This window comes from Pelophylax lessonae (assembly GCF_965119305.1).
Source record: "Pelophylax lessonae genome assembly, chromosome: 3".
NCBI classification, from domain to species: domain Eukaryota; kingdom Metazoa; phylum Chordata; class Amphibia; order Anura; family Ranidae; genus Pelophylax; species Pelophylax lessonae.
In genome coordinates this window covers 86573598-86595703 of record NC_138770.1, presented here as the reverse complement: position 1 = coordinate 86595703, position 22106 = coordinate 86573598, and the positions used below count along the sequence as shown (strand labels likewise).

The following is a 22106-nucleotide window of genomic DNA, read 5'->3' as shown; positions in this document are numbered from 1 at the left end:
TGGAAGCGATCAGCCTGTGGCACTGCTGAGGTGTTATGGAAGCCCAGGTTGCTTTGATAGCGGCCTTCAGCACATCTGCATTGTTGGGTCTGGTGTCTCTCACCTTCCTCTTGACAATACCCCACAGATTCTCTATGGGGTTTAGGTCAGGCGAGTTTGCTGGCCAATCAAGCACAGTGATACTTCGGTCATTGTGCTGGGAGTGCTGGGTGAGCATGCTTCCAGCGCAAATCCATGTGTTCATGGAGTTCATGGCATTCATGCAGCCCAGCATTAAAGTAATATATAAGTCTTGTTTTTTTTTTTTTTTTTAAAATAACAACCATGTTATACTTACCTGGTCTGTGAAGCGGTTTTGCACAGAGCAGCCCAGATCCTCCTTTTCACGGGTCCCTCGCCGACACTCCTGGCCCCTCCTCCTGAGTGTCTGAGTTGAAGAATGATCCCCTTACAGATAGCTAAAAAGATCAATGGTGTCAAAGGAAACTTTTCTGAGAGGCAGAAATTGCTAATTGCTCAAGGAATCTCTTGCAGCCTCTGGTGGAACCCTAGTTGAAAAACCCTTAATTAGAGTTTATTACTTATAGGAGACAGGTTGTTATTGGAGAATATTACCTGGGTTCACTTAGAATGTATAGTAACGTTTATTAGTTGTGGGTGGACTTAACACAATTTCATCTTTTTTCTGCCCAGGTATGACTTTTTCCAGCGGGGAAAACTGGAAAGTGATGAGAAGATTCACCATTTCATCCCTAAAAGATTTCGGAATGGGGAGGAAGACAATTGAAGACAGGATACTGGAAGAATGTGATTGTTTGGTGAAAGAGATCAAATCCTTCAAAGGTCTTTCTTCTTAAATGTTTTTATTATTGCAAAATGCATACCATTAACCTGTAAGTTATTAATCTCAATGACTTAGGTCAACTTTCATAGTAAAATTGTTTTATTGTGTGCAGGCCAGTCAAGTCCCTCCACCCCAAACCCCCTCATCCATGTCTTTATGGACCTTGCTTTGTGCACTGGTGTGTAGTCATGTTGGAACAGGAAGGGGCCATCCCCAAACTGTTCCCACAAAGTTGGGAGCATGAAATTGTCCAAAATGTCTTGGTATGCTGACGCCTTAAGAATTCCCTTCACTGCAACTAAGGGGCCAAGCCCAACCACTAAATAACATCCCCACACCAAAATCCCCTCTCCACCAAATGATTTGGACCAGTGCACAAAGAACACATTTTGGATGAATTAGAGTGGAGAATGTGAGCCAGGCCTTCTTGTCCAACATCAGCCTGACCTCACAAATGCACTTCTGGAAGAATGGTCAAACATTCCCATAGACACACTCCTAAACCTTGTGGACAGCCTTCCCAGAAGAGGTGAAGCTGTTATAGCTGCAAAGGGTGGGCCAACTCAATATTGAACCCTACGGACTAAGACTGGGATGCCAATAAAGTTCATGTGGGTGTCCCAATATTTTTGACAAATAGTGTAAATGGTATACAACATTCAGAGGAGACTATTTTCCTTATTTTTTTCTGGCTATTATTAGTATTTCATTTATTTCATGATTCCTGAAAATAATATTAATGTATAGAGGAGAGATTGGTGTGTTCAAATAATAATCTTTACCCCCTTGATATCCTTTATACTTTGATATAAAGATCGCTCTTGAGTAATTTACTAAATGCAGCTAAAGCCTGTATCCCACTTTACCAGAAACAAATTTTTCCACCTCCATTAGGTTTATGGTTGAAAAAATTTGTGATATTTGAACCATGAAGGACATTATCGCAACCTCTAATCACAAAGAGGACCAATTCCATTAACTGTGGTTCTACTGGTTAGATTTTACTTGTTCTGTGGAATACCATAATCTTTTATGCCTGCAGTGAGCTCCTTACCCCAAGCAATAGGTTTAGGACCTGCATACAAAAGGGCTTGGTTTGATGTGGGCAAGTCACAGTTTCAAATTCTTCAATTTACCCTTTAAACCATCTTCCCCTCTTTCTTCTTTCTATCATTTTCTTAACCTTGGTTTCAGGTATTTTGGATGCTGGTAAGTGGGGTTAGTCACTAGGGCAGTGATGGCGAACCTTGGCACCCCAGATGTTTTGGAACTACATTTCCCGTGATGCTCAACTACACTGCAGAGGGCATGATCATCATGGGAAATGTAGTTCCAAAACATCTGGGGTGCCAAGGTTCGCCATCACTGCACTAGGGGGATCTCCATCATCCTTACCTCTATTAGGTGAGTGGTACTGCTGTTTACCATGCTTAGACCTGGGATGGCTTTCCCTTGCCTGAAAAAGAGTTTATACATTATAAGGAGTTTCTGCACAGCGTACAAGATGTGTGGTACCTCTAATGCAGGGGTGGGGAACCTTTTTTCTGCCAAGGGCCATTTGGGTATTTATAAAATCATTTGGGGGCCGTACAAAATTATCAACTTAAAAATGTGTCTGTTATATTTGGTCAAACATTTAATTAACTCACCCCTAATGTGATGGCTGCAACTGCTTCTCTTTGGTGAGGTGTGTGATGTTAGCTGGTATTGATGATGTTGCTACTTGCAACTGATTTTCCAGGTTTGCGTCGGTCAGTCTGGAGCCAGGGGCGGATCCAGAGTCTAATCTCGGGAGGGGCACTGTCATTTTTATTTTTTTTACTAGTAATGGCGGCAATCTGCGATTTTTAGCGGGACTGCGACATTGCAGCAGACAGATCGGACCCCTAACTGACATTTTTGGGAGGACCAGTGACATTACAACAGTAATCAGTGCTAAAAATATGCACTGTCACTGTAATAATGACACTGGCAGGGAAGGCGTTTACCCAGGGGCGATCAAAGGGTTAAGTGTGAGCCTGGGGGGTGCTTTCTAACTGTGGGGGTGGGCTTGTAATACCAACACAGAGACCTGTGTTCCTAAATAGGAGGAACACAGGAGCTCTGCAGTGATTCCTGAGACAACAACGGTCTGCTGCGTTTCCAACTGCAGACCGTCGTTCTCTCTTCACAGGGAGCGATTTCAGGTGCCCGGCGCCAATCGCGGCTGCTGGCCCTGTGCCTCAGCTTCCCCGCTGGCAAGTGGGCGCGCATGCCCCCAGGATCACTCCTGCACACCACCGTACAGGTACGATGATTTGCGAGAACCTGCCGCCATATAACTGTGGCAGCTGATCGGCAGGTGGTTAAAACAGTGACAAAGTTTTAAAGTGTTCCATGTATCCCCATTAGAGATGTATAGAACTGTTCGCCGGCGAATGGTTCCCGGCGAACTTCGAAGTTCGCGTTCGCCGCTGCGGGCGAACATATGCGATGTTCGGTCCACCTCCTATACATCATCATTGAGGCAAACTTTGACCCTGAACATCACAGTCAGCAGACACATTCCAGGCCAATCAGCATACCTCCCTCCCACACCCTCCCACCTCCTATAAATAAGCAAGGGCAGCATCCATCTTAGATCATTTCTGTGTTACTGAGAGCAGGGAAAGTGCTGCTGCTGCTGTTATAGCTGGGGACAGTTCCCGGTCTTGTTAGCCAGTGTTCTTGGTACACTCCTGCTGTAAGGACAGCACCCCAAAAAGCCCTTCCTAGGGCTGGTATTTGAGGTTTTTTTTGGATATATATACATATATATATATCTATTGTCCCCAAAAGCCCTTTTGAGGGCTGTTATTTGTGTAATTTTTTTTGTTCTGTGATATATATATATATATATATATTGTCCCCAAAAGCCTCTTTGAGGGCTGGTATTTGAGTATTTTTTTAATATATATATATATATATATATATATATATATATATATATATATGTAGCATGTCCAGAACCAGAAAAAAAGATCATATAGGTGTAAAAGGGGTTCCCACCATCCCTGCTCTACTGAAAAATTATCTTTTTTTCTGGTTCTGGACATGCTACAGAGCTGAAACTTCACAAGTACACTTTTTATACCCCCTAGACACTAAATCACACAAAAAAAGTTCTTAAAAATTGTCATTTTTGATAGAGAGCCAATTATTGGAAAACTTAAAAAAAAAAAAAAAAAACTTAAAAAAAAAGAATTTCTTTGGATTTATTGTCTGGGGGGTCTAAAAAGTGTACCTGTGAAGTTTCAGCTCTGTAGCATGTCCAGAACCAGAAAAAAAATAGAATTAGGGTTAGGGCTAGGGTTAGGGTTAGGGCTAGGGTTAGGGTTATTTTTAGTGCTTAGGGTTAGAGTTAGAGGGGTAGGGGTAGGGCTACTAACTCTAACCCTAAGTATCTCACCGTAACCCTAACCCTAGCCCCTAACACTAAACCTAACCCTAACCCTCTAACCATAACCCTAACCCTCTAAGCCTAGCCATAAAAATAACCCTAACCCTAACCCTAGCCCTAGCCCTAACCCTAACCCTAACCCTAACCCTAACCTAGCCCTAACCCTAACCCTAACCCTAGCCCTAACCCTAACCCTAGCCCTAACCCTAACCCTAACCCTAGCCCTAACCCTAGCCCTAACCCTAACCCTAGCCATAACCCTAACCCTAGCCCTAACCCTAGCCCTAAGCCTAACCCTAACCCTAATTCGTATTTTTTTCTGGTTCCGGACATGCTACAGAGCTGAAACTTCACAGGTACACTTTTTAGACCCCCCAGATGCTAAATCCAAAGAATTTTTTTTTTTATTATTTTTTTTTTTAATTTTTCCAATAATTGGCTCTTTATCAAAAAATTACAATTTTTAAGAACTTTTTTTTGTGTGATCCCTCTCCGGCATGCCACAGTCCAGGTGTTTGTCCCCTTGAAACAACTTTTCCATTACTATTGTGGCCAGAAAGAGTCCCTGTGGGTTTTAAAATTAGCCTGCCTATTAAAGTCTATGGCGGTTCGCCCGGTTCGCGAACATTTGCCGATGTTCGCGTTCGCAAACGGCGAATTTTAGGTTCGCGACATCACTAATCCCCATGCCTGCATGCCATTTATTTGCATTCTGACACATGGCTGCACTGTCCTGATATGACATGCTGGTGCAGGTCCATGAAAGCACCCTGCATGCACACCTGGAAGCATGACATATTGGCACACAGTGGCTGTGTGTCTCAGTAGAAATAAAATGGGATGCCAGCACAGGGATATATGCAACACTTTATGCATCCTAAAGCCATTAAATGACAGCCCTGCATGTTAGACTCATGTCTGCAGCACACACTGTGTAAAGGAGGCAGGAAGATTGTTTTCACTGTCAGTCTATATCATCATTATCATCATGATAATCACACAATACAGGTGCTGTGGCTCAATGCATCTGTACTGTGTGATTATCATGATGATAATGATGATGATAGCATTTAGCTGCTGTATAATTCCTCATGGTGGCTGGCCAGCAGCAAGGACATGGCATAGGTGAAGGATCTGTACCTTTTTGGAGACAAATGAATTAATTGCAGTCTAGACGTTTTCCTTACTGCCCCTGTCTGCTGTGGAGATCTGTCCCTCTCAGTGTGTTCACACACACACAGACGCACACTGCTGTGTCTCAGGCTTCCCCCTCAGCCTGAGCCCGCCCTCTCCTCTCCTCTCTGCACCCATTGGCTGCAGGAGTCAGGCAGCGATGAGGCTGCTGACTGATATCACTCCGCCTGGCCGGAACTTTCATTTTAATGTTGCAAAATGCGGCTCCTGGTGGTATTAATCCACCTGAGCAGGGAAATAAAAAAAAAAACTCTCTCTATGAAACAGCATCCTGGGCCCCTCTGAATTGATGGGGCTTAGGGATTATATTTTAGGTCTCCTGGGAGCTGGGGAAGCAGAAATAAAGTACCTGCAGATGCATTTAGATAATGCCTCTGTAAACTTAAACCTGGTACCATTTCCTGGGGGGGGGCAATTGACTCGATGCCCCCCCTGGATCCGCCACTGTCTGGAGCACAGTCGACTTTGTGGTGGTAAGTTTTGAAAAGAACTGCTGGCAGGTAATGCTGGTGGGCATAGCTGGCTGGTACTGCTGGTGGGTACAGCTGGCTGGTACTGCTGTGGGTACTGCTGGTTCTGGCTGGTACTGCTGTGGGTACTGTTGGTTCTGGCTGGTACTGCTGTGTGTGCTGCTGGCGTGAAATGCTGGCTAGCAGCAGCACCACGCTGGAGGAAGAGGCGATGTTACCTGTATTCGTAACAGGCGGAGTGCATTTGATATCACTCCACCTGTGACTCACTAAGACTGTTACAACGGAGCCGGAACTACTGTATACAGGAAGCATTGGCTCCATTCTGACAGATCAGCTTAGAGACACAGACTCAGCTCCATGGGGGGCCGGACAAAATTACTTTGAGGGCCGCATACGGCCCCCGGGACGTAGGTTCCCCACCCCTGCTCTAATGGAATGGGTTGTTTCAGAGAACTATACAAAGTACAGTATAATTTTACGCTTTGCAAATGGACTTCACGTGGACCCACCTCAACTTTTCCTACTATTGTATATCTGTCTTCATGTCTTTGTTTTCGTGATAAGAAAAACCATTGAAAAAAAAAAAATAATAATATTAATCTGCCCAAGGGTTCTAATAGCGCCCAGTAGCAACTTACACTTAGAGCTGCTTCTATCAACAGAACCTTGGAAAGACATTTTGTGGATTTTCCAGGTTAATCTAAACCTAGGATTCACAGCCTGCATCAGAAATCATTGTGTTTTAACCGCTTGCCGACCGCCGCAAATACATATACTGCGGCGGTCAGCCCCGACCAGGCAAAGTGACGTACCGGTACATCACTAGCCTTTGAACCAATAGGGGGGCGAGCGCGCGCTGCCGGAGGCGCGCTCCCGCCCCGGCTCGTTCACGGACACCTCCGTGCGTGTGACCGGCGGACCCGATGTCTGCTGATCACTCGCGATCGTCCGCTGTGAAGGGAGAAAGGCAGACGGCTAATGTAAACAAAGCTGCCTGTCATTCTTCCCTGTGTAAAAGCACTGATCTAATGGTCCTGCTATGTAGGACCGTTGATCTGTGCTGTTACACACACAGCCACATCCCTGCACAGTTAGAAGCATGCCCCTAGGGAAACACTTAACCCCTCCCTCTCCAATAAAGTTAACCCCTTCCCTGCCAGTGTCATTTTTACAGTAACAGTGCATATGTATAGCACTGATTACTGTAGTAATGTCACTGGTACCCTCAGAAGTGTCAAAAATGTCAGTCAAGGGTCCAATCTGTCCGCCGCAAAGTCGCAGTCCCGCAAAAAAAATCGCTGATCGCCGCCATTATTCGTTAAAAAAAAAACAACAAAAATGACAAAAATCTTTCCCTTAGTTAGTAAACGCAATAACTTTTGCGCAAACCAATCAAAATACGCTTATTGTGATTTTTTTTTACCAAACATATCTAGCATAAAACAAATTGGCCAAAAATGTTAAAAAATTTAGATTTGTACATTTTTGGGGGGAATTTCATATAAAAAAAATGTGAAAATATTGTTATTTTTGTAAAACTGTCGCTGTTTTTTTGTTTATAGCGCATGATCAAAAAATCGCACAGGTGATCAAATACCACCAAAAGAAAGCTCTGTTTGTGGGAAAAAAAAGATGTCAAATTCGTTTAGGTACAGCATCGCATGACCGCGCAATTGTCCGTTAAAGTCACGCAATGCCGAATCGCAAAATACCCCCTGGTCAGGAAGGCGGTAAAATCTTCCGGGGCTTAAGTGGTTAAAGGAGGATTGCATCATGCCAAAGAAAGAAGATTGGTTTTACCAAAGATAGTAGCTTGGCAGTTGCCACTTGGATTTCTGAGTGGGTTGATAAATTCATTGGTAGTAGATGTAAAGGGGGTGCCTGCACAAACGTTTGGCTGAAAGCTGAACACTTCTACAAGAGCTATGATTTATGGAAAGCTAAACCCCATATACTCTATGGAGTTTTTTTTCCAGTAACATCCATTTTCTTTGTGTCCTAATTGTAGGAGAACCATTTGATCACACTATGATTATGAACGCTGCGGTGGCCAACATAATTGTTTCCATATTGCTGAGCCATCGATTTGATTATGAAGATTCAACATATCTGAGGCTTTTAAATATATATGTGGAAAATATTAAAATCCTTGGCAGTCCAGCAGCTATGGTAAGCAACTACATTTAACCCTTGATATAGGCCATTCTAGAATTTGCAGAAGCAACCAATCAGGTCTACACTTTCTCCTACTAAATCCAGAATGCAATTGTAGTTTTAGAATACAGTTTGATGTTTCTTCGGTTTTCTATAGTTGAACCTTGGACAAGTAGCTACATACACAGACGAAATACATAAAAGTGAGCTGTTTTACTTATCAAAGGAATTACATTTATGTCCATCCAGTTCTGAAATGTACATACATGGCCGGCGCTACCTATAGGAAAGGTAGGCTTCGGCTTAAAGCACACATCAGTTGGGGGTGCCACGCCGGTGTGCTTCTGGCATTTTAAGCAAGCACGCTGGTGCTGTTTGTCTTCTGGGTCTTTCAGCCGGGTCCAGAGGATCAGGTGCGGGGACAGAGCCTTCGGACCACGGCTGGCATGAGGAAGCAAGGTGGTACCGCCACTATTTATCTTCAGGTCAGGTGTGGGTCTGTGGACCATGGCTGAAGAAATAGGTGGAGAGGCACTGCAAAAAATGTCAACTTCCGCCACCGTACACATGGGTAGGGCACAGGGGGTGGAGTCAGGGAGGAGCCAAGATGACGGCAAAATGTAGTTTCGCCTAGGGTGTAAAAAATCCTTGCCCAAGCCCTGTGTACACAGCTCTTCCACACAGCACAACCCAGCCTGGTTTCCCTTTCACCTACATTTCCTTCCTACTCCCACTCTGTGGACAGTGAAAGGACAGGGACCACATTAATGAGTTCATCTCACTGTCACAGCCATTTTTTCTGTTGCACTTAAAGTGGCTCTAAAGGCAAGACATTTTTTGGCTTAATGCATTCCCTGATTGGGGTAAAAAACTATCCTACTAGCCTACAAGCCCACCCTATGACTGTACAGTAAAAACAGAAGCAGCAGACTAATGAGCTCTTTCTCTGTCACTCTAATTTCTCATCCTATCAACATGCTTATTGTCAGCACATGAGCACTACAGCGGTAACTGATTGGCTCCTTGTGCTGCTTCTTCCTCCCTGTAAACTCTGCCGTGCTGGTACTGCAAGATGCTTGCTGATGCAAAGTCAAATTCAGATACTCACACACTGTTCGTATTTCAAAATAATTTTATTTAGCTTTACTGGCAGATATACACTCATTGGCCACTTTAATAGGTACACCTTGCTAGTACCGGGTTGGACCCCCTTTTGCCTTCAGAACTGCCTGAATTATTCATGGCATAGATTCAACAAGGTGTTGGGAACATTCCTCAGAGATTTTTGGTCCATGTTGACATCATAGTATCACGCAGTTGCTGCAGATTTGTCGGTTGCACACCCATGATATGAATCTCCCGTTCCACCACAAAGGTGCTCTATTGGATTGAGATCTGGTGACTGTGGAGGTCATTGGAGTACAGTGACCCCATTGCCATGATCAAGAAACTACTGGTGAGATGATTTGAGCTTTGTGACATGGTGCATTATCCTGCTGGAAGGAGCCATCAGAAGATGGGTACACTGTAGTCATAAAGGGATGGACATGGTCAGCAACAATACTCAGGTAGGCCGTGGCATTTAAACAATGCTCAGTTGGTACTAGGGGGCCCAAAGTGTGCGAGGAAAATATCCCACACCCATTACACCACCACAAGCCTGAACCGTTGAAACAAGGCAGGATGGATCCATGCTTTCATGTTGTTTATGCCAAATTCTGTCCCTACCATCTAAATAATAAATAAAAGTCGCTCTGAAAAAATGATCAAACATTTAAGTGAAAAAATGTATCAAAAATATATAAATAATCCATAAAGTCCGTGAAGAACCAAATACAATAGATGTGACTGGGGATGTCCGTGTAGATGAAAGGCTTACCTGTAAAAGACGTGCCAATGATAACGTTGATTCCAGAAGTTTGGCAGCAACTGTACACCTTAGATCTCACAATCTCTAACGATCCCCTCGGTGACGATATTGTATGTGGAAAAAAATTATAACGCCATAGCGTAAAACCAAAATAACAGATGGGAAGAAATACTCTATATGAGTGTAGCACCAAAACTACTGTGATAATAAAGAGCTCAAAAAATATAAGTGATAAGCATGAAATTGGTTCCATGCATAGTCCAAGCTCTGCAGGTGGCTTAGTCAAGTAGCCAGTGCATTTAAATATCTCAACTAGTGTCTTTCCTACTATTGTCAATGAAATAACAGGCTCCCTGGCTAGTTAAACAACTGAGCTACTGCTATGGAATTGCTGCCTCCTGCATTGGTATTCATTTTTCTACATGTAGCCTAAGCTTGGAACCTGATGTGTATCTTTTCCTCATATTTGGCCACTGCAGATCGTGGACAGAGTCTTCAGTCCCCCAATCTGAAGCCTATCCTGCCACCAGAACACTGAGTTGCATAAGCTGCATTCCTATCGGTGGAGGTGTCTGGATCTATCCTTCAGTTTGTCATTTTTTCCACTTGGTAAGGAGTACCCTATTGGATTGTTTTGGTGTTGGACGTTTCACTTACCCTTTGCCTTAACACTCGGATTTCATGCTTATCACTTATATTTTTTGAGCTCTTTATTATCACAGTAGTTTTGGTGCTACACTCATATAGAGTATTTCTTCCCATCTGTTATTTTGGTTTTACGCTATGGCGTTATAATTTTTTTCCACATACAATATTGTCACCGAGGGGATCGTTAGAGATTGTGAGATCTAAGGTGTACAGTTGCTGCCGAACTTCTGGAATCAACGTTATCATTGGCACGTCTTTTACTGATATCTGGTAAGCCTTTCATCTACAAGGACATCCCCAGTCACGTCTATTGTATTTGGTTCTTCACGGACTTTATAGACTATTTATATATTTTTGATACATTTTTTCACTTAAATGTTTGATCATTTTTTCAGCGCGACTTTTATTTATTATTGGTTTTTGGGGTGTTAGTCACACTTGAAGTCGCTGCTTCAGATAATTTGGTTGGATTAGTGCAGTTGTCCTTGTCCATTTATCTTACCATCTAAATGTCACAGCTGTAATCGAGACTCATGAGACCAGGCAACGTTTTTCTAATCTTCTATTGTCCAATTTTGGTAAACCAGTGTGACTTGTATCCTCAGTTTCCTGTTCATAGCTGACAGGGGTAGACCCGGTATGGTCTTCTGCTGCTTCAAGGTTCGATGTGTTGCGTATTCAGAGATGGTTTTCTGCATACCTTGGTTGTAACGAGTGGTTATGTGAGTTGCTGTTGTCTTTCTATCACCCTGAACCAGTCTGCCCATTCTCCTCTGACCTCTGACATCAACAAGGCATTTTCCTCCACACAACTGCCATTCACTGGATATTTTCTCTTTTTCAGACCATTTTCTGTAAACCCTAGAGATGTTTGTGTGTGAAAATCCCAGTAGATTAGAATTTGTTTTGAAATTCTCAGACCAGCCTGCCTGCCACCAACAACCATGCCACGTTCAAAGTCACCTAAATTCCCTTTCTTCCCTATCCTGATGCTTGGTTTGAACTTCAGCAAATCTAGATGCCTAAATACATTGAGTTGTTGCCATGTCATTGGCTGATTAGCAATTTGTGTTACCAAGCAATTGAACAGGTGTACCTAATAAAGTGGCCAGTGAGTGTAATACAGTATATCTCAAATTAGGTCCATTAATATGTTCATTAATTTTATTTTAGCATAGAGTACATTTCATGTTTGTGTTCCTTTTTGTTTTGGCAGCTGTATAATGCATTTCCATCAATATTACGTTGGTTGCCTGGAACTCACAGGAAAGTCATTAAAAACCAATTAGAAATGCATGCATTTATTAGGGACACCTTTACCATCCAAAGGAAAGAACTGGATGTCAATGACCAGAGGAATCTTGTTGATTCATTCTTGGTGAAACAGCAAGAGGTAAGCTGTCACTTCGGGAAACTGAATAATCCAAAAGAGAACCAATTACTTAAATGTCAGGTAAAACTGTTGTAGCACCCTTGTCTTAATGAAGGGTTGCTATTGAAATTTAGTTTGCTGGGCAGTAACTAGCTTGGCTATACTGTGGTCAATCGAACTTCCTCTCTTTATCTGGGTTTGACTGCGTTTCTCCCTTCCGTCAGTAGGTGGCACTGTTGCCTCAGACACTAGAGTGAGAATAACAGTTAACCACTTTACCACCGGAGGATTTTGCTGTCTTACGTCCAGGCCACTTTTTGCGATTCGGCGCTGTGCGACTTTAAATGACAATTGCGCGGTCGTGCGATGCCGTACCCAAACAAAATTTACGTCCTTTTTTTCCCACAAACAGAGCTTTCTTTTGGTGATATTTGATCACCTGTGCGATTTTTACTTTTTGCGATAGAAAACAAAAAAAGAGCGTAAATTTTGAAAAAATAACAATATTTTTCACATTTTTTTATATGAAATCCCCCCCCCCCCCAAAAAAAAATGTAAAAATCTATTTTTTTTTAAATTTTTGGCCAATTTGTTTTCTGCTACCTATGTTTGGTAAAAAAAAAATCCCAATAAGTGTATTTTGATTGGTTTGCGCAAAAGTTATTGCGTTTACTAACTAAGGGTAAGATTTTTGTCATTTTTGGTTTTTTTAACGAGTAATGGCGGCGATCTGCGATTTTTTTTTTGCGAGACTGCGACATTGCGGCAGACAGATCGGACCCTTGACTGACATTTTTGACACTTTTGGGGGTACCAGTGACATTTCTATAGTAATCAGTGCTATAAATATGCACTGTTACTGTAAAAATGACACTGGCAGGGAAGGGGTTAATTTTATTGGAGAGGGAGGGGTTAATGTATGCCTGGTGCTTACTAACGTGTGTGGGGGGAGGTGACTGAGTGACACAGGGACAGATCGCATGTTCAGCTATGCTGAATCCTTCAATCTGTCACTGTTTGTCACTGAGGAGATCCACCCACTCTGTTTACACAAGCGAGCGGATCTCCAAACTCGATTCCCCGACGATCGGGTAAGAGCATCAGCGATTGCCGCTGCTCCTCCCCTGGCCCGACTCCCGCTGTGAATGAATACAGTGGGAGCGCCGCCTACACGGGGAAGGAGTCCAGCGACGTAGTACTACGTCGCTGGACGATAACGAGCCACTGTGCCGCAGTAGAGGCACAGTGAGCGGTTGTAAAGTGGTTAAACAAACTGTTAATGTCCATGACTCTCTCAGCCAATTATAGTGTGGCTGCGGCATGCTGGGAGAGTCTATTTAACTGAGGGGAGGTCCATTAATCGTTCTCTTCCCGCCCGAACCCCCTTCAGGGAGGGTATGTGCTGTTGTGCTGCTGCTGGCTAGGCCTGAAGCCTGGGGCCTCACATGCCTGGGATTCTGCTGAGGAGAGCCAGCGACCCACATGGAAAAGAGCATCCACAGAGATCCAATAACCTGTGTGAGGTACCTGCCTGTTTCTTATGGAGGACAGCTGTCCAGCCAGTACAGACCACAAAAGAGATTGAATCTGGTGGTGAGGAGTTGCCTCCCAGATCAGTCCGAAGCTTTATGGATACTGAATGAATCTCAAGGTCTGTTATCCTGTACCGCTGTCTGACTAACTTTCTTTTGTAATCAGAGTCTGCCTAATTGATTGTTCTCCAAGGGTGTCCTGAGCCCTCTCTCTCCCAGTTTATTCTTGCCCTGTTGAGAAGAAATAAACAATTTTGTTACTTCAGCATAAAAGTGACTGGCGCCCATAGTTTCTTTTACCTGCATCACTGCCCACCATGCCTGACAATCCACACCCACAGGAGGTATGTAGGCGCTCACTGCCCCTGAGGGTCATCACTAGGCCCTAGGAGGTTCCAGGGGTCCGCTACACTGTTTTCATGCAATTTGTTGCTTGACTATCCCTTTAAAACATAACTCCACTTTTGTTGAGAAAAAAAAACATTCCCTCTGGGTGATATATGGACATTACAAGGATTTTAACAAACTTTGTTGCAGATTCCTACCTTTTGTGATTCTGAAGAAATCATTGTTTATTCCTCTGGGCCTCTGTGCTGAGTGGGTCAAATGGGAGTGGTTTCATAATTATCAATCAGCTGTGGCAGCTGCAGAGCACTCATGGGGAAAGCTGCTGGGCCTGCATCTCTTTAGACGTGTTTCTATTGGGAGTATCTTACCAAAAATAACATTTTTGTTGCAGGGGATGCCAGAAATCTGACTTGTATCTTAGGCAAACTTCTGAGAAAATTAGTGAGCCAATCACACAAGCAGGAAATGATGTTTTTGGGGTGTGGTCAGTATACATTCTGTGTACAGGACAGCTCCAGGTAGCCATATTGCATTGCATTTTCAGAACATTACAACAGCTGCAGATTGAACAGGATACAATATATGATTTGTGTCAAAATTGAATACGCTATACTGTTTTTTCTTTATTTGCTGATTTTTTTCCCCACAAAAGTGGAGTTACCCTTTAAGGTTAAAAAAGGTCATTGCAAGGTTGGAAGAAAAGAAATGTAAAGTAGTACTAAATTCTTTAAGTGGATGTAAACACTCACATATATGATACATGATACACAGAGATGAAACAAATCTTCCTACATACTTTTTACATATGTAGCACTGTCCTCCGTAGGGCTTGCTGTATGATGAGTTCTCGGGCCTCCTCTAATTACCTGCACACAGTCACTTAGGATACAGTTCACACATCCCTCCTTACCCCCGATGGCTCGTCACTCAATAAACAGTCCAGGGATATTGGTTTTTAGTGTTTATTTTGGAATTTGGATGGGAGAAGGGATTAGTGGGATACTCCAACTGTAATTATTCACAATGGATAAGGACAACTCTCACTTGGCCTCACCAGGTTGCTTGTAGAAGCAGCTGCACTGCTTGAACCATACTGCCACATGTATGTAAAGGGTTAAGTCTCCTTGCTCTTTTCTTTCCAGCAATAGACTTGGTGAACCTACATTTTCTTCAGGACACTCACTAGTCACTCACTTTACTGACACTCGTCCACTGACTCTTCTAACTTCAGGGGTGGCCCCCCTCAGGTCAGGACCCTTGACACAGATCTGTACTCACTATACTGCAGAATCAGATCCTTCAATGTCCCCCTCTCAGTCAGCTACACAGGACCTCTTGGTTCAGTTCCTCTCTAATTCTCTCTAGGCCCTGAGGTCGACCACCTGAGAATACATGGCTTCTCTGCAGAGGAGGAGGCAGCCACTCCCTCCCTCCAGGACTCCATTCTCCAGACAAAAGACCCCGAGCACATGTGCTCCTGGCATTTATACAGTATCCCAGCATGCACAAGGCACTTTCCTCTGCCAAATCACCAGGGCTGTATCAAACACCTGTGCACTCATTTGTCAGGTTTCCTCTCACTGTCCAATATGTCTCCCTATTGGACCAGTGTGAAACATTCTGCAGACAGACTGAGTTGCACCCGAGCACAATGAGCAGACCTCACTAACAGATCCTGCTCTCTGGTAGGCATAGAACAATATAGATTTACCTGCAATCCCTCTGGTAAGCAGACAGGATTCAAAGCTATACTTTCTCTCTCTAGCACCTACCTAGGAGGGTGCTACACATGTATATCTGCTGTCTTCAGCGTTCTACATTCTTTAGAAAGTGCACATCATGTTAGAAATGTTCTTCCTGTTTCAGCAGTGGGAGGGGGAGTCTGGGCATACACTGTGTGTGAGCTGATTGGAGGAAAGGCACACACCCCTTCCCCTCCACATAGGCAGGGGAATGAAGAAACTTGCAGAGATGTGTTGTGGATAGACAAGCTGTCTGCTTATCTGTCTCTAAGTTTCCTCCCCAAAACAAATTTTCAGCTGTTTTTTCTCCGGAGAGGTTATCAGAAGTCATCATGCTGATAACAGAGGAACTGAGCAGCAGAAAGACACGGGACTCAGGGCCAGTTCATACCACATTCAGTCCAGTGCATTTTTTTTCTGCATCAAAAACGCATGTAAAGTAGGTTATATGGTTTCCAATGGCATAGTTCACACCAATGCTTGAAGTTCCAGTCCATTACAGTTCCAAAAAAAAAAAAAAAAGTAGAACATTCTGCATTTTTCCTGCACTGGACTTTACTGGAATGCTGTAAAATGCATCAAAAATGCATTGGCACACCGGAACGCACCTAAATGCAACAAAAACGCACTGGAACACACATGGCCTTATTTAGGGTCAAGAAAAAAAGAGGGGGGGGGAATGCACTGGACTGCATCAAAAACGCATAACAAATGCACTGGAATGCTTAAAAAATGTGTCAAAAACACGCATGCGGAAAAGCATCTGGAACACATCCAAAATGCATTTCTATGATGTTAACTGGCCCTTAGTGCTTTGGAGAGAGATAGGTAAACACTACAAATATATGAATCAGGTTTACATCCACTTTAACATTTTTTTTTTTTACCTTAATGTATTCTCTGCATGAAGGTGAAAACAAAATGCCTCACTGCCCATTCTACCTCCTCCCCCCCATCCCTAAATACTTGTAAAATATAATCAGTGCAGCGGGAAAAAAAAAACGGTCAGTAAAATCAACAATATAAAAAGTCCATAAAAACAATAAAACATGGAGATTTCAGCCATTGGGGGAAAGGTGCCTGATGATGGACATAACAGTGCTAAGGGTGAGTGCAGCCAGGGCTGGTACAAGGGTGGGGCCAAGCGGGCACCTGCCCCGGGTGCTGTGTTGAGGGGGGCAGACTCCTGGTGCCGCTCCTCCATGACAGGAGTGCAGCCTATCCACCACAGACAACACAAGCCTCTCCCACCGTCATTCCACCAAAAAGGTCACAAAGCACTTTCCCACACCATGGGGTACAGTCCTCTAACGAACAGATCATGATGTAGGTAGCACTCACTGTACAGGGCGTATGTATCTAAAGGAGAATAGAAGAATCTAGTGCTCTCCGTTTAAACACCTTTATTTAAAAAGGATTAAAAATAACTTACAAGTAAGGCACTTCAACGAAGTGCATGTATAATGGCGTTTCTGTGTACAAGCAATCAAACCATGAAGATGGCCATGGGTAAAGTCATATATAGCTCCTCCCCCATAAGCGTTACGTCCGTAGGTGGGACTTCATCAGCAGGATCAGTGCCACATATCCAACCCGCTTTTAAATAACAAGTGCCATAGCAACCAGACACTAAATCATCAGTCTCCATGTATGGTCGGCGCAGCCGCAGATCACATCCAGCAGAAAACATTCAAGCTACAAGAGAAACAACGTGTCTGCATCTCATAAGAAACTGTTTATTACATGTAAAAATCCTCATCATTTCATAAACCTGATGCAGAGTGCCAGTATTGAACTGTACTAGTGGAGACCTGTTCTATCATATGAACATCCTTCTGCCATCTAAATGTATCAATCTATATGGCAACATAAAGGGGAACTCCACCCTCCAAGGACCAATATCCAAATTGAAATCATCATTATATACTAAATTTAAATAAAATAATTAATGAAAACCTATGCTACATTACACCACAGCCATCTTTTTTACAGAAATTATACATATCTCAGAAAAATATATATTTGTGACTGCCACCAGCTCCAGAGTCACTCCCCTCACTTCCTAGTTTCGCAGGGGAAGCTGAGGGCAGCTAAGCCATAGGCTTATCAATGTGCATATTTTTTATTTTTTTCAATCATCAGAATGGAAGCAGATACTAGAGCAAACTGTGTCTAGTGCCTTGGGTAGGCTGTTGGGTAAATGCAGGTTGTGGCTCCTTCTATAATCAAGGGAGAAAAGTTTGCTTGGCCTGGTCTGTTTAGGGTTTCACAGGTTGGGAGTGTTATTGCTTCACCATTCCTCTAAAAGACATTTTGAGAGTTTAGGGAGGGGGAATTAAAATAACCAGCCTAAATATTGATCAGAGCCCAGTCAATACCAGGGAAGATGTGCCCAGAAGGTGACTGGGAAGCACATAAATAGTCTGAAACTGTGTAGAGAATGTCTTTGCCCTGGAAGAAGTGTCTTAAGCCTCAGGGGGCTATTGCCCCTTAGGGTGGCCTATGGACTGTGTTGCCATTCTGTGATGTCTCAGCGATGGCAGAGCTTGGACCTTGAAGTAATCTTGGACTGACTGCAAGATGGTCTGGAACAGTGTTTCTCAACATTTTTTTTTCAGTCAAGGCCCCCTTTGAAAGCATATTGAGTCTCAAGGCACCCCAGTCTAAAGCTAGGTTCAAACGAATGCAGGTGTTTGCGGGTGTGGGAAATCGCAGCTGTTCCCGCACCTGCAACTAAAATGTGCTGCTCTTTACAGACGCGTGGGGCTGCCATTTATTCTTAATGGCACCCCCATGCATCTAAAAACTTAGTACATTTGCAGATGTGGGAACCGCTGGGAAAAGGTGCAGAAGCATTTCCTGGACGCTGTGGTTTAAAAATGGTGCAGGAACTGTTTTCCTCCATGAAACACAGGCACAGAAGCCCATTCAATTGAATGAGCTGTTGTGCCAGAGCGAACGAGGTTCGCAGAGCCACAGTAGTGTGAACCTAGCCTAAGAGCTCATTCATGAGGTTGGGGGATGGTAAAGCAATGCGACTGAGCCACATTTTTTCCACCCAGTATACATACTGTATATTTATACATTGTATCTCCAAATGCAGCCTCCTCGTGGTGTCTTTTCTCTTCACTCCTCACACAGCTGCACTAGCCTCCTTATCTACACCCACAGGAGAAGGGAAAGCATCCCATCCAACAAACCATGAGCGCGCATCCCAGAAAGCTGTGTGGGCGCCCAACTGGCCCTTAGCAACTGATGTTGATGTCATCAGTTGGCAGGATGCGGGTGGGCAGCCCCCACTGCTTTCTGAGTGGCTGTGGCACTGCTGAAATTGAAAAAAAGTCTTCACTGTTGGCAAGAAGAATATTTTACTGGATGCCTGCTTAGTTTGGGAGGTTTTTGGTCATTTTGCCACGGGACCCCTGGGGACCCTTTCCGAAGCCCAGTGTGCTGCAGCACCCTGGTCGAGAAGCGCTGGTCTAGAGAAGAATTGTCTCACTCACTAGAATGTGCTTGGAGGAAGCTGAAAGATGGCAGCTGTCTTGGGGACTTGTGAGTAATGACCCTGAATTGATTCTTGGTGACTGAGTACTTTTGGCATACACAGGTAAGTGCCAGAGGCAGCTTGGACTGAGTCACCTCTCATAGGGTCTCAGTTACTGACCATTCCCCCCCCCCCCCAAGCAGTGCCCTGGACTATGATCTTAGAGAAGAGTGCCTTCCTGTACTTTGCAGGGTTCTTGAGATTATACTGGGTACCAATAGCTGTGCAGTGGTGCAGGATAACCAGATGCCAAAAAGACTTGCCTCATGGTCTTATACTGTGAGGCCTTATACTGTCCATTAGTCACAGTTGCCTACGGAGAAGACTGTCCTCCAGCTGTTATGTGCTAGACAATTTGGAGTATCCCATGCCCCCTGACCTCTCTCCTGCTACAAGTTTTATTAGCAATATTTTGCAAAAAGACAACCCCAAGACTGTTTTTTGGAGCCAGAGTGAATAGAGTTTCTTGGGTGGATGGTTGTCTCTGTACTTTTTGGGGGAGAAGCAGTTAAAATCAGCAGCCAACGGGGGCTAGTGCTTCATGTGTTTTAAAAACTGAATAGGAAAAGAGTGAGGTCTCAGACCACTCAGGTAGAGTTGAAAAATCCATTGGGAGGTTATAATGTGTAATGTGTAGGTAATTCAGCTATATATAGTATATAAGTGTTTGCGTAATGTTTGGCCCAAAGGTCTGGAGTAGAAAAGACCCATTTTTGGAACAACGGCTAATAAGAATAGGTGGTCCCATTCAAGTTCAAAAACCTTGTCTTGCAGGAGAAGCCCAATGAAAAATTATTTTTTACCAATGAAAACCTTACAATGCTTGTAACCGATCTCTTTTCTGCTGGAATGGAGACCACCTCGACCACACTTCGCTGGGGAATTCTGCTGATGATAACTTACCCAGACATCCAAAGTAAGAGAAATATTGCTTATGTATAGTCTATTGGAAATGCCTTACAGCTGTGTTGTTAGTATAGTATATATCTGAAAACTCTTTTTATTTATCATTCATTATTTTTTATGTCTTAGCCATAGTTTTATGATGATGTTTCATATATTGATATGTAACCACTCGAGTGAACAGCCTTTTTTGTATGACAGACAGTGCAGACAATATGCTTTCTGAAAGTGAGAAATTGATTGAAGAAAAAACAATTAGAGTAGGGCATCTCAGCCAGGGATATATGGAACCCTAGGGTTCCTCCAGAGGTTGCTGGGGCTTGAGCAACGAGCAATTTCTGTCTTTCGCAAATGTTCCCTCTGACACCATTGATCTTTTTAGCTGTCTGTAATGGGGTAGGTCTTCCCAATGACCACAGGTGTAAGGAGCATTCTTTCCAGAGACCCTCACACTAATTTATCATGAGTTGTAGATAAAGTCACTTTAAACAGGGGTTCCTTGAGACTGGAAAGTTATTCCTAGTAGGGGTTCCTTGAGACTGGAAAGTTATTTCAAGAGTTCCTCTGTGTTAAAAAGGTTGAGAAAGGCTCATTTAGAGAGTGCATTGTTTTGGAAAAAATGTGGTTAGTCAGCTTTTCACAGGAAAAGTATCAACGATATATTCAGTAATAATCAGTCAATGAACAAATAAATGAATAATTCATGTTTTTATTTTTTATATGTACTACTTTTTTCCAGCAGTTGCTTTGCCTTTTCCTGCTAGACACAACCATCATGTGGCTAGTGCTAGGCTTTCCTAATGGATGAACCTTGTAGTAAATTATTGTTATATTTATAATAAAAAAATGTATATAAACAATTAAAAATGTGTATAAATTATTTTTTTTTTAATTATACATCTGTATCAGTAAGGTTTAAAATAAGAATTTATTGGAAATTAAAATTTTACTTGCGACTTTAGCTTTATCTTTTGTATTGGAACCAGGGAAAGTCCAAAAAGAAATCGAGAAAGTGATTGGATCATCTCCGCCTCAGGCAAGTCATCGTAAGGACATGCCATACACAGATGCTGTTATTCACGAAATTCAAAGATTCGGGAATATCGTTCCAACCAATGTCCCACATGCTACTACTCAAGATGTCCACTTCCGAGGGTACTTTCTTCCAAAGGTAAGCAGCAAGTTAGCACTGTGCTCTGTTATTTAATTATTGACACAGTAAAATTAATTGGTTACCATTATTTTTACAAGTAGCACATTCAAACAAGTTTTCTGTCCTCAGATATAATTATTTTTTTTAAACTTCTTTTTCCCAACTTTTGATGTCCCGTAGTACCACTGCACAGCTTCATGGGGAATAAAAGCAGCAATATTAAGGCAAAAGCCAGAAAAAATTCTAGTAACTAAGTCATGATACTGTGATTACAACTGATTATTATTATTATTACATAGGATTTATATAGCGCCGACAGTTTACGCAGCGCTTTACAACTTAAGGGTAGACAGTACAAATACAATACACTTTAATACAGTATGAATCAGAGGGCCCTGCTCATTAGAGCTTACAATCTAAGAGGGAAGGTCAAGAGATACAAGAGATAATAACTGTGGGGGATGGGCTGATGAAGAGAAAATAAAAGTACAGTTGTTAGGTGGATGCCAGATAGGTTTCTCTGAAGAGATGTGTTTTCAGGGATCGTCTGAAAGTAGAAAAAGTAGGAGATAGTCGGACAGATGGGGGTAGAGCATTCCAGAGGATGGGAGAATCTCGTGAGAAGTCCTGGAGGCGAGCATTGGAAGAGGTTATAAGGGAGCTAGAGAACAAGAGGTCCTGGGAAGAACGAAGAGAACGAGTTGGTCGGTATTTTGAGACCAGATTAGTGATGTAGCTGGGCGCCAAGTTATGGATGGCTTGTACGTTATGGTTAGTAACTTGAATTTAATTTGTTGGTTGAGTGGCAGCCAATGGAGGGATTGGCAAAGAGGGGTATCAGACACAGAGCGGTTTGCAAGGTGGATGAGCCTGGCAGTAGTGTTCATGATGGACTGAAGGGGGATAATCTT

General features: G+C 43.1%; 2 protein-coding genes across 3 annotated transcripts in view; both read left to right on the top strand.

The window, feature by feature from the left end:
• The window catches only part of LOC309551312 (cytochrome P450 2K4-like), a 637235-nt gene that overhangs the window by 160688 nt on the left and 454441 nt on the right, over nt 1-22106 (top strand). The window lies entirely within an intron of this gene.
• Nucleotides 1-22106, top strand: part of LOC309551311 (cytochrome P450 2C5-like) — a gene marked incomplete at its 5' end in the record, with an annotated part of 31670 nt that overhangs the window by 5699 nt on the left and 3865 nt on the right. The window contains 5 exons of the mRNA XM_082251845.1: nt 694-843; nt 7938-8098; nt 11818-11994; nt 19914-20055; nt 21029-21213. Of these exons, the coding sequence (XP_082107971.1) occupies nt 694-843; nt 7938-8098; nt 11818-11994; nt 19914-20055; nt 21029-21213 (815 nt within the window). The remainder of the gene's footprint in view (nt 1-693; nt 844-7937; nt 8099-11817; nt 11995-19913; nt 20056-21028; nt 21214-22106) is intronic.